The 18,163-nt window shown below is 36.3% G+C and overlaps 1 protein-coding gene across 6 annotated transcripts in view; it reads left to right on the top strand.

The window, feature by feature from the left end:
• TLCD4 (TLC domain containing 4) overlaps positions 1-18,163 on the top strand; it is a 118,002-nt gene that overhangs the window by 76,031 nt on the left and 23,808 nt on the right. For all 6 annotated transcript variants that reach the window (XM_070786065.1, XM_070786062.1, XM_070786060.1 and 3 more), the window contains exons 4-5: positions 1,406-1,464; positions 3,617-3,711. In XM_070786065.1, coding sequence (XP_070642166.1) covers positions 1,406-1,464; positions 3,617-3,711 — 154 coding nt within the window. The remainder of the gene's footprint in view (positions 1-1,405; positions 1,465-3,616; positions 3,712-18,163) is intronic.

The raw sequence follows: 18,163 nt of genomic DNA, 5'->3' as shown, positions 1-18,163 counted from the left end.
AGAATTTAAATATCTTTCCAGTGGCAGAAATTTTACAAACTGTAATTCCTGGCACTATATGAGAAGCTTTAGTTCAGCTTAGTTTGAGAGACTGTGTTTTGAGAGGGCACTGGACAAAGATGTGATAGTCATGGCCTCTGAGGGATGTGGGGTGATTTAACCAGGTCTTTTGATTGTTTCTATTTGACTGAAATGATGTTGTTTTTTATTCATAAATATGAAGTTATGCTAATCAGAATTACACCAGTTTTGGTAAATTTTCATTGAGAAGATCTTTTTCAAAGTGAATTAATTTAGTGAATTTAATTCTTTGACCAGGTTTTAATGCAGTCTATCTAAACAATTACTACTTTTTTCCCATATTTTACCAACACGATTGTCAATAGAACCAGTTCTTTTGCGAAGTAAATTTTATAACACAGATTTGATTCATTGACCAATTTGTCCTGAACAAATTTTTACCTATTATACGTTTTGATATTTTAGCATTTTATTGGTACTGTAGTTTATTCCAGGTCTAATTTTCCTGGATCATATTTACAAATGAAAATTTGTAAAGAAGACATAACTTCTACTAAATATTTCCATTTGTAGTTTAGCTGTTATCAGTTTTACTTAATGTTCATTTTACCAGTAATTCATCTTATAAGTCAGATAAAGGACTGATAATTTGTATTTGTTCCTTGGAACCAAGGTTAGGGCAAAAGGGTTGAAATAACAGGATTAAATTGTCCTGTTCTGACCATTTTCTAATGTATGCATGCCCAGTTGCTCAGTCATGTCTGACTCTTTGTGACTCCATGGACTATAGCCTGCCAAGCTCCTCTGTTTGTGAAATTTTTTCGGGCAAGAATATTGGAGTGGGTTGCCATTTCCTCCTCCAAGGGATCTTCCCAATCCAGGGATTGAACCCACGAATCCTGCATTGGCAGGTGGATTCTTTACACTAGCACCACCTGAGAAGCCTTTCTAATATGTGCTAATAGGGTAATCTCTCCAGTCCTCAGAAAAGTGAGAATGCTAATAGTATGCAATATATTGCCTGTATATCAGGGCAGGCTAGATTATTTCTTGAGCCTGTTAAGCCTCTGATTCAAATTGGAATCAAAACAACAACCAGCATCTGGAACTGCATTTTAGTCCTTTCAAAAACAAATCATACAAGAACATACTTATAAAATGTTGTTTATTTTCATAAAACTTTTGGCTAATAAGTATAAGAAATTATGATTATTGCAATTAGAAGTATTATCATAGCTAACATTAATACCTTGTGCAAATGATAGGTTACTATTTGCTACCTATAGAAAGCATTTATATTTAAATCTCAATAGAAAAATTAGTAGCTATCATCTATAACCATGTGCTAAAAAAAGAAACCTTTTTTTTTTTTTAATATTTATAGGGGTGATACATCTCTTGGGAAAGTGAATGTTGCTATTGCTTCAGGCTATCTCGTTTCTGGTATGTGATATGTTGTTCATATCTGTCCATTTCTTTTTAAACTGCTTATGGAATTATGCAAAGAATACAGAGTCAATGCTTTAGGTTTGGTTATTTGAGAAGTAGCTTTTAGGACCCATACTGAGGGAAAAAAATGTTCTGATGATAGGATATGAAACATTTTTCATGGTGGCTCTGTAGTTCTCAAAGATTAGAGCTGTAGAGTGAGGCTTCAGTTAAACCTGGAGTATTTTTTTTTTTTTTTTTTAGACTAGTGATTGTCCCTGTTTGGACTAAAGTTGCTCAGGTGCAATCACCATGAAGCTAATGAAATCTAAGCCTGAGAGTCCTCATCTCACAGGCACTTGAGATGTGCTTCCATGGTCATGGTTTTGTGTTGTTTTGGTAAAATCTGCAAAAGTAAACTATTTTAGTTGTAATCAGTTAAGATCATGGAGTCTTTCTACTTCACATTTCCGTGTGTCATATTCCATCTCATGTTGGATGAGATTGGAGTAGTCTTTTACAAATGAGACAGAGGGGAAGTTAGATTGAGAATATGCCATTTAAACTGCTTTTTGAAAAGACATTTTGGACTGCCTCAATAAAACTAGAGAGAAATAACAGATCCCTGACTTGGACATTTAGGTAGGAAACACTGTTTTGTAATTTTTGAACTCAATAAACAGCTGAAATAAAATTGAAATAAAAATAGTAGGATATGAATCAAAAGTGATAAAGATGAGTGATGGTCTTAGAAAATGTTTGCCATCAAGAAGTGAATTGTAACCAAAAAATTAGATTAAACCCAAACACAGTAATTTATTAAAAGGAAAAGATATATTTGGGGTAGAAATAATGAATAAGCTATTGGATTATTTGATGGGCCAATTAAAAGAAGAGTGAATCGTGTGGACACACTGGGAAAATGTTTGCCCATTTGGCACAAAATTCTGTCACTAACAAGGTTAACACAAAATTTATAATATGCTTCATACACTGGTTAATGACTGTTGTCAATTCAGAGAGTAGTTACCCAGGAAATCTTACACAAAAGGAACTTGAAAGAGGTTTACTCAAATAAGGTAATAATTCAAAACACTTAAAAATAAGGATTATGAACTGAAACAAAATTTTTATACCAAGCTGGATGAAAGTGAATTATTTTATTCTCTCTATAGAAAATATTATAAAGTCATTATCTTAATATAAATTGGTGATCAAAGAGTATACAGCTGAAATATAGGGAAAATGCATTTAGAGACGTATAAAGGGCAGTAAATTACTAACACTTTTCAATTTTCTTGGTTTCCACATTTAAGGTACTTTTTTTCTCTCCTGGAAATTTATAATTTGATAATTTCTTTTATCTTATGTATATAGTCACACCTAGTTTTGTGCTGGTAATTTTTATTTTTAGAAAAGAAGCTCTCCATGCTATAAGCTCCAAACCCTTAAAACCTGGTTTCCATCCATGATAGCCATTTGTTTCCATGTCTAAATTTCATGTTTAACCATTTGGTAAAGAAAATAGTTGTGTTCAAATTTTGAGAAATTTCTGTTTTGTTAAAGGAAACAATTTTCTGAATCACAGTGCTGATTTAGAATTTAAAGAAAATCAATGCCTTGAGCTCTTTTTAAAGATCTCTTTTTAATAGCTATAGGTATTTGTCCTTTTTTTTTTCTATTCTGAATTAATATTTAATCACATTCTTTGTTAATTTTTAAATTTTTTTGCTGAATTTGTGTTATAAATGAGTTGGTCATTTTATACCTTCTGGGACCATCTTAATCTCTGAGTTATATACTGATAAAAATCAGTAATTTAAGCTTATTTTACAATTATTTTTATTCAATAATATTTTTGTTTTGTTTAACCCTGGAAACAAGTTATTCATTTATACTTTCAACAAATACATTATATAACTATATGCCAGGCACTGTGATGGACGCCCCACTTGGTGCTTATCCTAGAGGAGTCGCAGTAGTGTGAGGGAGATAGCCCCTGGAGGCACAGGCTTTGTGGTAAAAGGGTAGTTGATCTCCTGATGTATGAGGCAAGTGCTGTGGGCTCAGAGTGGACTGTGGTGAGCTGTCAGGAGAAAGAGTTAAATACATTTGAAAAATGATGAAGCTTTCTTCCTATGTAATATCTTACTTTTCCTTCTTACAGATTTGTTGATTCTCATTTGGTATTGGAAAGTGATTGGTGATAAGTATTTTGTAATTCACCATTGTACAGCGCTGTATGCATACCACTTTGTACTGGTGAGTGCTAGGATTTCCAGCAGTCTGACAAACAGACAACACGGAGTAATGACTCAAGGGTGACCATAAATCTAAACATACAATTCTTAATTTATAAAGGTCAACTCCAAATGCATTCAGGGATCATCTTGTGATGTTATCTTGTATATCAACAAAAATAATACCTTTACTTGTGTATTTGTATTAGTGTGTATATCTTTGGATTCTTAAACTTTGAAAAAGGCAAATGATCCCAATTTCTTGAATGTTCACTGAAAACCTTTAGGATCATATGGCTCTTAATGTTTGTCTTGATGTTTGTCTGTCTTTCTAGATGCGTTTATGTTTTAACAGCCAGAGCTACATATAGATTCCTATATAACCAGCTAAAATATTTCTTTTCTATTTAATCTCATGTATAATTCCATGTAAATGCACGAAGTGAAGTGAAGTGAAAGTCACTCAGTCATGTCCAACTCTTTGTGACCCCATGGACTAAATAGTCCATGGAATTCTCCAGGCCAGAATACTGGAATGTGTAGCCTTTCCCTTCTCCAGGGGATCTTCCCAACCCCTCTGGATCTTCCCAGAGATTGAGCCCAGGTCTCCTGCATTGCAGGTAGATTCTTTATCAGCTGAGCCACAAGGGAAGCCCAAGAATACTGGAGTGGGTAGCCTATCCCTTCTCCAGCAGATCGACCCAGGAATTGAACCGGGGTCTCCTGCATTGCAGGCAGATTCTTTACCAACTGGGCTATCAGGGAAGCCCTATAAATGCATAATTGCACTTAAGTGGCCTAGAGAGTGGAGTGGGAATGAGGGGGAGTCTTGCTCAGAGACTTCAAGACTGACCTAATAGAGGATCCAGCAAATCTAATGTAATGTCCAGCACTAATGTACATTTTTATTTCTAACATTATTTTTCTACATTATACCTTTGTAAATTAGCAGTTTTATATCCTTTGCATCTCCTCAGTCAATTATTTTTTAGCCTAGATATACCACCAAACCCAAGATAGGTATTAGGAAATATTAGACATATGTAAACTAAAATAGTATAAATTTTATATAATACATGTGGTATACACTTCCATGTTTTCTCTGTTTTAAGACATAAATGTAACCATTGGCTTTTTTTTTTTCTTATTTGGTGTTACTAAAATATGCATATTAGTGGACATTTGCAAGTGTTTTGAGGTTTTTTTAAAAAAACTCATACAAATGTATGTTAATAACATTCTTCCATTTTTCTTTATATTGCCCCACACAAAGATAGCTGGTAAATAAGACATCAATTCATCATTCTGCAAGAATAAGATATAGCAAAGCATCTCTTAATATCACCCATTTGAAGTCATGAATCTAAATAATTAATGTAAATGTTTTAAAAACTATGCTGGTTTTAATGTTGTTTATAATGCTTATATATCCCAGTAGGTATCCACAATTGCCTTATTTTCTGAAACAATAGGTTTTTTTTGCTGGCATTTCCTAATGTTTATTTCCTTGTCTTCCTTTTTAGATTTTAATAGATTAAGCAATTACAACATGTAGGCTTCTACTTTTTGCAGGTCTTAGTTGGAATATATGCACTTTGCTTCCTAAACACTTTTGCTAAAAAGACATGAAAACTGACTAACCTAATATTGGTTAATTCAGGGAAGAATGTATGTGGGTACCTGTTTGAGTTTAATATCATGCTGTAGGTTAGAAGTATGGTTTCTGAACATAAGTCACAAATAATCAGTGTGCTATGAGAAGAACATGGGTTGGTGAAGGATAACAGGTCACTTACATGCATTTGTAAATGTGACTAGTATGAAGTGTTGTTCTCTCTTGACTACTGAAGAAGTCACAAGCTTGGCAAGTGGCTGACTGTACATGGGTTGGCAAGCTGAATATTTCATTATGTGGGATGAATGCTGTGTTCTCTTTGAACTTTTATGCCTTTATAAAAAAGTCAATGACATAAATGCTGGATTTTTAAAAAAGAAATTAACTATTGCCTTTTTTAGTAAAATTGATAAGATTAACAGTAATATTTTTCAAGAGATGGTTGCTTTTTTGATATGCCTTCCTATGTTCTATTGTATGAAATAAATGAATGGTATGAAATAAATTTATCTAATTAAAGTGAATCTATTCATAGGGAAAGAAAATAGAAACAAAATTGATGAACTAATACATGTTTATAGAGATCCTATGTCATTTATAGATCATACATTTACTATTTGAGTGTAAGGAAAATTTTCCATGTGGTGAATTCTCAGATCACTTGCTTACATTTTTAAGTAAAGCTAACAAAATGCCAACAGCAAGTACTACTATTCTTATTTCATATAAACTTGTATGAAATTGTTACCCCTTATGCAATGAGATGGAGAAGGCAATGGCAGCCCACTCCAGTACTCTTGCCTGGAAAATCCCATGGACAGAGGAGCCTGGTAGGCTGCAGTCCATGGGGTTGCAAAGAGTCAGACATGACTGAGCGACTTCACTTTCACTTTTCACTTTCATGCATTGGAGAAGGAAATGGCAACCCACTCCAGTGTTCTTGCCTGGAGAATCCCAGGGACGGGGGAGCTTGGTGGGCTGCAGTCTATAGGGTCGCACAGAGTCGGAACGACTGAAACAACTTAGCAGCAGCAGCAGCAGCATGCAATGAGGATTGGTACTTGGAAAGCACTTTGACTTGATACTTCTGAAGCTATTTAAGCTGTTTTTTTCCCAAAGATTTTCTAATTGGAACTAAATGAAAAAGTGAAGAATGGAGGCTAATTACCTGTAGGTTCTAAGTGTATTGCCTGCTGAATAGTTATGTAAGTAACAACTTTACTTTATCTGATATGACAAAAGTCAGATTGTCATGAATTTAGTGTATTGTAGGTGCCATGGATGGAGGAGCCTGGTGGGCTGCAGTCCATGGGGTCGCTAAGAGTCGGACACGACTGAGCGACTTCACTTTCACTTTCCACTTTCATACATTGGAGAAGGAAATGGCAATCTACTCCAGTGTTCTTGCCTGGAGAATCCCAGGGACGGGGGAGCCTGGTGGGCTGCCGTCTATGGGGTCGCACAGAGTCGGACACGACTGAAGTGACTTAGCAGCAGCAGCAGGTTGTAAAAAGGTTTAGAGTTTAAGAGGTTTTCTCTCTTTTGCTTACATAGGCAGGTAAAAAAATTCTATAGTTTTTTTCCTGATATTCAACTTTCATCCCTTGGGCAGGATACTCATAATCAGGGAAAATATGACAGGTTCTCTTATCATAAAGGAAGTGACACATTTATGCTTTAATATCCTATTTTTAGGGGTAAACCACCCTCTTTGTACTCCATTTCTGACTTCTTGGGTAGCCTTACTTTTCTTGTGTTCTTTGTGAATCACTGCCTCCCCTCAACAAAACCAATGAGTTATAGTATATTTGGAAAACTTTCAAACTTGATACGAAATGACTGAGTCTATGCATACTTTGCCAGCTCTTCTGCATCATTCCACTACCTTAGGATCTAATCATTAAACCATTCTACTGCAATTTAGGAAGAAAATTTGGTTTCAGATGTCATTTGTTATATTTATTTCATGATTGTGTCATACTTCAAGGGTGAGGAATTTTAGTTTTTCTTTAACATTTTACCCCAGTATCTATATTTTAAAAACATATTGCCAGCAATTACATATGAAGTGGTTTTGAAAAATGAGATCTAGTGTTTACGATAAGATAAAGTTGTAATTTACATCAGGAGACAAGAAGTAGAAAAATACTGATCTTATATTTAGTCTAAAGAAAAATTTCCCCAATGCCATGACTCACTAACATTTTATAATTAACAGTGTTTTAAAAAAAAACTATTGTTTTTGAAGATTATTTTAATAATGTTGCCTATTCTCAATTCTTTCTTTTCCAGCTGAGCCACAAGGGAAGCCATTCTCAATTATGGAGTTCCCTGGTGGCTCAGAAGGTAAAGAATCTGCCCACTGCCTGCACTGTGGGAGTCCTGGCTTTGATCCCTGGGTCAGGAAGATCCCCTGGAGAAGAAAATGGCTACCTACTCCAGTGTTCTTGCCTGGAGAATTCCATGGGCAGAGGAGCCCGGTGGGCTACTGTCCACGGGGTAGCAAAGAGTAGGACACAACTGAGCGAATGAGCACATCAAATGACTGAAGTAAAGTGAGGAGGAGGAACTAATAATGTGTCAGGTGATGTATTTTATATTTAAATGTTTCAGGCTGGAATAATAAGCTGAAACAAATAGATGGAACTTAATAGTGAGCAAATGAACTGAACTGAACTGAATAGTGATGAATGTCAAGGTTTGCATTTGAGTTTGACAGTGTATAAAAAGAGGGAAATGACCTGGAAGTAGCAGATGACCACAATTGTAGGTGTACCAATAGCGTGTCCATCTGCTAAAATAGAAAGTTGTTTTTAAATGTGTACTCTATTAGGGGAGGTTTGGTATCCAGTTCAAACAAATTACAGTTTCTTGATTAGACCATACCGAAAGCCTCTGGAGTCTCTAAAATTGCCTATGTCCAGAGGTGAGCTGCCAGATAGCTGTAGAGGAGAGATTAGATTAGGTAGCTATTGTCCCAGAATAAACAACTGAAGGACCCAGAGAGGTCAGCATAGAAGAGATAAGTTGTAGGACATCTATGTGGTTTTGAAATGTCCTTAGAAATGTGAAACGACTATTCAATGGAAGAGGAATTAGACTTACTCTGGTTTAACTCAGACATTGGAACTAGGACCAAAGGGGATGGTAATGAGAGGTAGGGGAGACTTCTCTTTTATGAGAGACATCCCCAATGAATAGAAGATTTTAACAACAGCCTTTTAAAGTGATTCTTCTCCATAAGGTATCTTCAATCAGATAGGTATAAAAATGGATCTAATAAGCAGAAGCTTTAGGTAGGAGCTTGTAATAAATTATCTTTAAAATTCTATTCTAATCTGAGATTCTGTGATTCAGTTGTTTTGATGAAATTATTGGATTTATTCCTAATATGGAGAGCTAAGCACTGGGCAAGTAAGAATAAGCTACATTTTGTCACCAAGTTCTTAAGTAAGGAAGGGGTGCAAGCAGCTGGTCTGTAAATCCATTCACTTCCTTGGAAGAAAGGGAGGGAGAGAAAGAAGGCAAGTGACCCAGGTCTAATCTCCTGTCAACTGGAACTTTAACTCTGAAATGACCTTAGCCTATTCCTGGCTAAGGATTCGCTGTAGTAAAGAGAAGCCAGGCTCTGTGAGGCCTGCCTCCTTGGAGAATGTTGTATAGGCTCTACAATATTTTTAGAGGCATAAGATAAGGACATTTTATAAGATAGACTCCTATTGCTGTGTGAAGAACTTTGTAAACCTCACCTTGTAGAGCCTTCACTTCTTTGGGCCAGAACTGCTTGTTCAACACAGGAAGGACCTGGCTTGCCAACTGCCCTTCATATCCCAAACCTCTCTCTGCTTCCTCTGCATTAATCTGATAGTCTCTCTGCTTGTAGCAACTAGTAAAGCTTAACTCTAGGTAAGATCACTCTTTCCCATGAGCCTGATTTGGCAACCTAGTCCAGTGTGTTACCTCAAACCATCAACTCTGCCTTGTAAGTAAATCATCAAAAACTTTAAATGATTAAAGTGAAGCAAACAGTAATTGAATACATGGTAGAATTTGTTCCCAAATCTCATTTCTATATTGATGGTGCTTTAAAAGGGTTTTCTTAGATCATGGAAATGACCTTAGATTCTGAGTCAGTTCAAATAGCCTAGAAAAAGTACCTCCTAATTGCTACAGTAGAACATAGTCAGTTTTATACAAAGCCCAGTTGGGATGCCCATAAATGACCTCACACCAATTATACTGCCCTAGTGGTGGGAAAATGTGTCCATCCCACTCCACACCATTGATAGTAGCATAATATTTAGCATCATACTAGCTGTAATAGGTGCATAATAATTTTATTTATCTTTCTCCCTCACCTTCTGAATTCCTGACCCTAGCAGTTCTTGGCTATTGGAAAATTAAATTTCTCGTGATAAGAAAATCCAGATTTTCATAATCACTGGCTGAAAGAAGAATTTTCTTTAAGCTCTAGAAGGGATCAGACAAATCTTATTTTGTTTTCTCTCACAGAGTCATGCAGAGTCCATGGCCAGTATGAATTCTATTATAGACAAAGCGCCTTACAGGTAGATGCCAGAAGTAGAAATACCATATTGACCTATATAGCAAAGAGAGTTTACTCAGTTGTGAGTTTGCTATAATTTATTACAGTAAAGTATCAAAATGTGTAGTTTATTAGATCTGAATTAAATCTGTCCTCTTAATAGCATCTATCTGACTTATATTTTAGTAGGTTTTGTTGATGGGGTAAGGATAAGGTAACAAGGAATTATACGTAACCTGAACCTTATTTAATGGCTTCCTCTGCCTGTGGAAGCCTCTACCACACGTGATGCTCACTCTCATGGGTGGATTGTATTAAACAGATGAAGAGTCATTGATGTACAGGATTAGAAAATATGGAAGCCAGGCTACTGAAGCATAGCTCACTGGCTCACAATGGTTTTGAACTAAGGAGTTGAGGGGTAAGGAATAAGAATAAGAATATCCAGGGTAGATAGCTACCTAATTAAATACCACAAGTTGCAAGATTTAAATATATGAAACTATTTTTAAACATTCAAAGGACTTCCCTGGACCTTATCAACCTTGTATTTTTCTTTTCACAGAATTGTTGTAGGACCTTTAGGCAAAAAAATAATTTGATGCAATTTACATATTTAGAAAGATGAAGCTGGAGGTGATACGTAGGGGGAGAAAAGTTTTGTGTGGAAGGATCTCTTTGAGGAGGTTATTGGAGTAATGTAGATGATAGATTATGAAGAACTTAACTTTGGTGGTTTTATTAATGAGCAAATTCAGTTTAGTTCAGTTGCTCAGTTGCGTCTGACTCTGCAACTCCATGGACTGCAGCACGCCAGGCTTCCCTGTCCATCACCAACTCCTGGAGCTTGCTCAAACTCATGTCCATTGAGTCAGTGATGCCATCCAGCCATCTCATCCTCTGTCGTCCCCTTCTCCTCCTGCCTTCAATCTTTCCCAGAATCAGGGTCTTTTCAAATGAGTCAGTTCTTCACATCAGGTGGCTAAAGTATTGGAGTTTCAGCTTCAGCATCAGTCCTTCCAATGAATATTCAGGACTGATTTCCTTTAGGATTGACTGTTTTGATCTCCTTGCAGTCCAAGGGACTCTCAAGAGTCTTCTCCAACACTGCAGTTCAAAAACATCAATTTTTCGGCACTCAGCTTTCTTTACAGTCCAACTCTCACATCCATACATGACTATTGGAAGAACCATAGCTTTGACTAGGCAGAACTTTGTCGACAAAGTAATGTCTCTGCTTTTTAATATGCTGTCTAGGTTTGTCATAGCTTTTCTTCCAAGGAGCAAGTGTCTTTTAATTTCATGGCTGCAGTCACTACCTGCAATGATTTTGGAGCCCCCAAAAATAAAGTCTCTCGCTGTTTCCTTTGTTTCCCCATCTGTTTGCCGTGAGGAGATGGGATTGGATGCCATGATCTTGGTTTTCTGAATGTCGAGTTTTAAGTCAACTTTTTCACTCTTCTCTTTCACTTTCATCAAGAGGCTGTTTAGTTTTTTGCTTTCTGCAAAGGGTGGTATCATCTACAAATCTGAGGTTATTGATATTTCTCCTGGCAATCTAGATTCCAGCTTGTACTTCATCCAGCCCAGCATTTCACGTGATGTGCTCTGCATATAAGTTAAATAAGCAGGAAGAAATATCCATAATAATAAATAAGCAGGAAGAAATAATGAGGAAGAAACTAATCTAAAAGCAACATTGTAGTCAGTAGATCATGGTGACTAATTTAGATTTCAGAGAAAGAAGGGAAACAAGAGGGCAAAGTGACCCAGGGCACTAGAGGGGGAGACCCTAAAGGAAATGGGAGAACCAGTTTGGGCAGAAATGTGTTTGTATATTTCAGGTTTGTGGTGATACATGGTTATTCCAGGGGAAAAGGGCTCATATGCCATTAGAAATAAGAAGTGTCCTGTCGGTGCAGGGTAATCACAGTCAGGGACCCAAAGAAAGTCAGTCCTCTAAAAGAGGCAGAGGAGAACTTCAGAAGTGCAGAAAGAGAACCACAAAAGAATACATTTGGTAAACAGTGGTTAAGGCAACACTATAATTTAAAAAGCTATGATAAGAAATGTTGGTGCAGAGCTATTTGAAAAAATTAATTTGTTCGCTCATTTTTATTTGAGGATTAGGAAATATTGACAAGCAAAAAGAGAAGCTAATGCTCAATCTCACAACCCAGAGATAACTATTTATATTTGCTTAATCACCATTTACATGTAGGAATATATCCTATCTGTGTATATGAATAATTAAAAAATACTCTTCTGTATATGAATATATATTACAAAAATAGGATCAAACCCCAAAATTTAAAATTTGTTTTACATATTGAAGCATTGCATACAACAAAATAAGGTAATCTGTCAGAAAGCAAGGAACCTATCAAAGACTAATAGGGTTTTCTCAGGACACCGGAACTAACACAATGGCTATGCCATTGGTTAAAAATGTGACAATTTGATCATCAGTTAGAATACTGACTTAGGCCAGTGAAACCCATTGACTCACAAGTTTTTAATTATATTAAAAAAAATGAAGGGAGGAAGAAAGCTGGGTGGTCCTTGCGTGAGGTCTCATGTGGGTGCTGTTAGGTAGCAGTTGAGACTGAATAATCTAAAGGCTTGACTGGATTGAAAGGGGCTTATTCAAGTAGCTGGTAGTTCATGCTAGTTCCCTGCTGGAACATCAGCAGGCTCTTTGCCTCAAGCTCCTGTATGTGGCCCCTCCATGTGTCTTGAGCGTCTCACAGCCTGGCTATTGTGTTCCAAGAGGGAGCATTTTAAGAGCAAATATTCTAACAGACCCAGGAGGAAGCTGCATGGCTCTTTGAGACCTAGCTGCCAAAGACCAGAACTTCATTTCCTCTGCGTTCCGGTGGTCAAATGAGTCACTGAGGCAGCCCAGATTCAAGGGGAGGAAAGTAAGACCCAAGCACATGATCTGAGGAACACTGTGCACATGCAGGAAGGGACAGAATTGATGGTGATCACTTAGGTGACTGTAAGCCACGTCTTAATTGGTCAGTGTTAGATACCATGTGTTATCTTCTTGCTATGGTGGGTAAGAATTTAACTCTCTCACCTCTATCTCCTTTCCCTTCTTTCTTCCCATGTAGTTAAAGTAATTTGAGTTCCTCTCACAGTTTCTTTGAAAACTTTATAAACATTTTTATTTTGGGTTTGTAGCACCTCTTGATCCTTTAAGGTGAAGATGTTTATGCTTCTGTCCTTCCAGTTTCTGTCATTTGTATGTGAACTTTTGTATCACTAAGATTTAACAATATTTGCCTTATATTCTATAATCATATTGCATTTCAGTTGATTCTACACAGAGAAAATGAAGTGTTTCTTATAACTGTATTAAAATAGTTCCCTGAACAGCTAGGATTATTTTTCCTATCTAATTTTTGCTTAGACTATTTGCCTTTTTTTTTTCCTTGTAACATATGCCTTTATCATATATTTGAATTGTCCCATCTCTTCAGTCAAATTCCCCAGATACCTGCCCCTAGAGCTCTCCATTCTCCTGCCCTCTAGGTGTGCTTGTTAATGTCCCAGGCTTCCTGCCATTACTCTTCTGGTTTGAGGCCACTGCTTCTTTACCCCATATCTGTCTTGGTTTATTCACTCATGCTATAGTATATCCTCAAATATTTTCCAAGAAAGGGGGTAAAGGAGGTATACTCTTGAAATCTTCAGCAAGTTCTGAAAATGTTTTTATTTTCAGGCCATCTAGTTGCATCATTATCTCTGTGGATGGCATATAGATAAACAATCGTATTTAATCAGTTTTCTATCTTTATGTGTTTTTTAAGTTTTACTATTGTATATAACTTGCATAAACATTCTTATGTCTTCATATTTGTGCCTATACATAGTTATTTCAAAGGTTGGTTTTGTGGGGTTCCTGGGCAAATAGTATTTACATTTTTAAGGATAGTGACCTGTTCTACTAAAATTCTCTTTAGAAAGGTTACCCAGTGTCCTCCAAAGATGTATATGTGTATGTGATTGAATTGGTTAACATGTAGGGAGTGTTATGTGTAAATGGTTCTTTTCATCAAGAGATTGGTTGGTTTTGTTGTTGCATCTGTTTGTTTTTGTCTTGTGAATGCTGGCAGTACATAGGGCTAAGGAACTCTGAGGAGGATAGGCCAGAATTTTTTGTGCAGAGTGGAACTGATACCTATGAAGAAGACAGACAGGTACTTGGACAGTCATTAAATATTTGAAGGGTTATAATATGAAAAGAGGGGCTTCCCTAGTGGCTCAGGCGGTAAAGAATCTGCCTGCATTGCAGGAGACCCATGCTCAATCCCTGGTTTGAGAAGATCCCCTGGAGAACAGAATGGCAACCCATTCCAGTATTCTTGCCTGGAGAATTCCATGGACAGAGGAGCTGGGTGAGCCGTAGTCTGTGGGTTTGCAAAAGAGTTGAACGCAACTGAGTGACTAACACTTTCACTTTCATGTGAAAAAGTGATTTTGGATAGCCAGAATCTGGAATAGGACTAGTGGGTAGATGTCAAAGAGGATACAGATTAGTTCTGGAACTTTTGGAAAGCAGCTTTAGAAGATGCTACTCCTCTTAACACAGAGTTTTCCATGCTAAGGGGTAAACTGTAAGAACTTTTGTAGAAGGGATTTAAGAAATCTGTGGGTAACTGAAATAGGCAATCTTTAGAGGCCATCTCAATCTCACCACATTTTGATGGTCATAAGCATAAACTTGTCATGAAGAAGTAAGTTCAGCTTGGATGCAGTATAGTTGTGCGAAGTGAGGTATAAAGTTGATACAACCTACTGGGCAAGTAAAACAGGTGAGTCTTCCCTTAGAGGTACTTATTTTCTTTTCCAGCATGAATATTTTTTCTGCAGCAATTAGAAAGTAACATTAACTACTTTTTGAGGAGTGATTATTGATATATAGTAAAATAGCAGTAGTGAACCTACATTTTTGTCCTAATTGTGATGATGATCTGTCTTTCCTATCATCTGTTCATTGTCATCATCTCAGGCATGGCCTTTAGTCTTGTGTAGTCATCCAGGGATCAATGACTAGAGTTGAAGGCTTGTACCTAGGCAGGAAAGAATACATCCTTTCAGAACTTGTTCAAACTTAATCTTCTTAATAGCTGTGGTAAGAAAAAGTACCTGGTTCTATTTCACTTTTAACCTTAAAAAAAGTGCCTTTTTGCAGTGCTTTTCTGTTTTAGTATTTTTCCTGTTTGCCATTAGTATGCATTGTGTCTTAGTCTCATATCAGCTCTGTCATAAGGATGGTATTCTGCTTGTTTTACACATGGAGAAACTGAGGTTTTGGTCTTCTTTGCCCAAGGTCACCCGGGAGAGCTACAGTTCAAATCTTGGTTTTCAGACCACAGGCCCATAATCATTCATTAACTATCCTTGCCTCCTTAAACTTAACTGCTTAATAATCATCATGAATTGCCCAAAGAGGATAATGTTTTGCAGACTTTCTAAGCAGTCAGTTAGCCTGTAAGTCTTCATGGAAATTCTATCATGAGTATTAGGATAAAGAGGTCATGGCATCCAGAGACCTCTCATCTGTCAGTTAACTGTAACTCTGTCATTCTGTTTTATAAAGTGATGAAGATCATGGTGGTGGCAGTGACAGCCATACACTCCTAACAACAGCTCTGGTACAAAGTATTCCTCATATTTCAAAGAGATCTGGAAATGGGGTTAGGGAAGTTCATCAGTAGACAAGAGGTGATGGGATGATGAGGGACTCTGCTTGTGTGCTCATTGAGAACCTGCTTCTAGCTCTTTTCCTTCTGATTGGTAGCTATTCCATAGGTCTCAAGTTCCCCTACCTCTTTTAGTTGCCTGCCCACTTTACCTGTCTTGCCTTCACTAACCTGAATGTATCAAGGTTTGGAGATTAATCATCTATCTTTTTTTGCTCGTAGCAAGTTTATGATAACCTCTAATGCTGCTCTACCGATCTCTTTAAAGAAATTGAAATTGAGATATTTTTCTGTTTTCATTTTCGGGCGGAATACTAATGTTCTCATCAGGGTGCAGTGACCCGCTCAGAAATAGGTCCGAAGGACTCTTTTAGGATTTTGATTTTGGAGGTGATTCTCCTTTACACTGGTTAGCAGGCGAGGCTCAACTCAGGAAACAAAGCCAGGCGCTGCACTAAGCTTTATAGATAGAACAGTAAATGAGAAACAGGGGATGTAGGTATTTGCAGGAGGCTAAGTACAATAACAGACAGGAAGGGGTCAGAAGAAACTTTTCTAGTGGAATGTATCAGGTCCACCTAGATAATAGTTGCAGGTTTTGATGAGGGCTTTTGTAAATCTTCCCTAATTATGATTTCAGAGAAGTAGGGAGCTAGTTTCCTTAGGACTTCAATCTCTAGGTAGGACAGTAGCTCTTTAACACTAGTGTATATGGGAATCAACTAGAGGACCTGTTAAAACTAGATAATTGGTGTCACCCCCAGGGCTACTGATTCAGTAGGTCTGGGATGGGGTCCAAGAATAAAATATGCAAATTTAGCAAGTTCCTGGGAAATGCTAATGCTGCTAGTCTGGGAACCACATTTTGAGAATCTTTGGCTTACAACTAACTGATTCTCTTTAGAAAGAGGTAAGAGAAGTTAAGAGAAAGGTCAGGATGTTATGCCCATTTTTTTCAAAGAAAATCTAGAGGAAATTTTTCGAAATGTGAAAAATTTGTATTTTGGCCATATTTAGATAAAAACAATGTACCAAAAATACTATTTTTACTAGTAACTTTTAATACTTAAAGAATATCATAAAGTCAGGTTTAACCTGATATTTGATATTTGATTAATAGGTATTTTTAATTCTGTTCCAAATCGAAAGGAGTTGGAAGAAGTAATCTTTTAAACTCTCAAAAAAGTCTTAGACATAGTATATGTCATGAACGTATTTTTTTGTTTTTAAAAAGTTAACTAGAGAGTAATTCATAGAATTCTCTTTTAAGGTTTAAGATTAAGGGTATTGCTACTATTATCATTTCAGTATTTTACATGACTATGAGGTGTCTTTTAAATATTTTTGAAGTTGCATAAAATTCAAATTAAACAAAAATAAATTTTAGAATTGGATCTCATCTTTGGAAAAAATGTTTATTTGAAAGACACAGTGAGTAATTAAGCAAGGATTTTGACTGACCGTAGGAGCGCATTAACTCACAGTACAGCAGTATGGACTATCATATTCTCTAAACATTGGATACACTTTTCTAGAATAGCATAGACTTAAAAAAACTAATCAAAGAAGAAGAAAATCATTAAGAATAATGGATTGAATGAGGAGCTGCCTTTAACTGAGGAGGGAAAGACAATGTTATGAATGAGAGAATTTATCTTTAAGAAAAGTAGGAAATGTTTATTATATATCTGAATCTATTATAATGAAAGATTATACGAGTAAAAATATTTCCAAGATTTTTACATCTGGTTCAAGTAACAATCTTACTAAAATAACTTTTTTCATTTCATTTTCTGTCCTCTGTGGCCCCAGTCATATTGTTTGTAGCTTTATACTATTTGCAAGGCTTTTCTCCCTTAACCTATTCACTACAGAATTCAACTATGGAAGGAGAGAAAAGAAGAGCATTTCAACTTCAGAATTTTATTTGAATGGTTTGTCATTGAATACAATTTCTTATTTTTCTGACCTTTTCTTAATTTAACTATTCTGACCACTTCTTTTGAAAAAACTCACCTAAACTTGAAACAAATCACTCAAACTAAAAATAAGCCCACAAACTATCCAGGAACCTGGAATATGAGTGAAATTTTTTCTCCTTTTCTCTTTAAAGTGCTTTTTTTTTTTTTTCCTGCTGGATGACTTAAGAGAGGCAAGATGCTTGTTCTTTATTCATTTCCACATCTCCTAGCTGGGAATGTGATTCCTATTACATATTAAAATGAAAACATTCACCTGCCATTTGGAATTCATTATAATAAAATTCATAATAAAATAAAGTTAGGAGTGGCCTGCCTATGTCCATCCTGGTTTTACCATTTTACCATCAAAAATCCTACATCTCATGAAACCCCTCCCTGTGATGCAAAAAAATCATGGCAACCATGATTTGCAGTTCTCAATAATGGTTCATTTGTTGTCACATCACTCTGAATGATGCAACTTAAGTGTGTTGTAATCATGAACCATAACAGTCATCCTTGACTTTGCCCATTGGATTAATGCTGTATTTTTTTGAAACAGTGTTAGCTTAATTTATTAGCACTGTACATATTGTGACCGTTTTTTCTAAGAGTAGATAATGAAAATGACAACAGTTATG

Source organism: Bos indicus, chromosome 3 (assembly GCF_029378745.1).
Source record: "Bos indicus isolate NIAB-ARS_2022 breed Sahiwal x Tharparkar chromosome 3, NIAB-ARS_B.indTharparkar_mat_pri_1.0, whole genome shotgun sequence".
In the NCBI taxonomy this organism is placed as follows: domain Eukaryota; kingdom Metazoa; phylum Chordata; class Mammalia; order Artiodactyla; family Bovidae; genus Bos; species Bos indicus.
The sequence above is the reverse complement of the archived record's forward strand: the minus strand, read 5'-3'. Positions and strand labels throughout refer to the sequence as shown.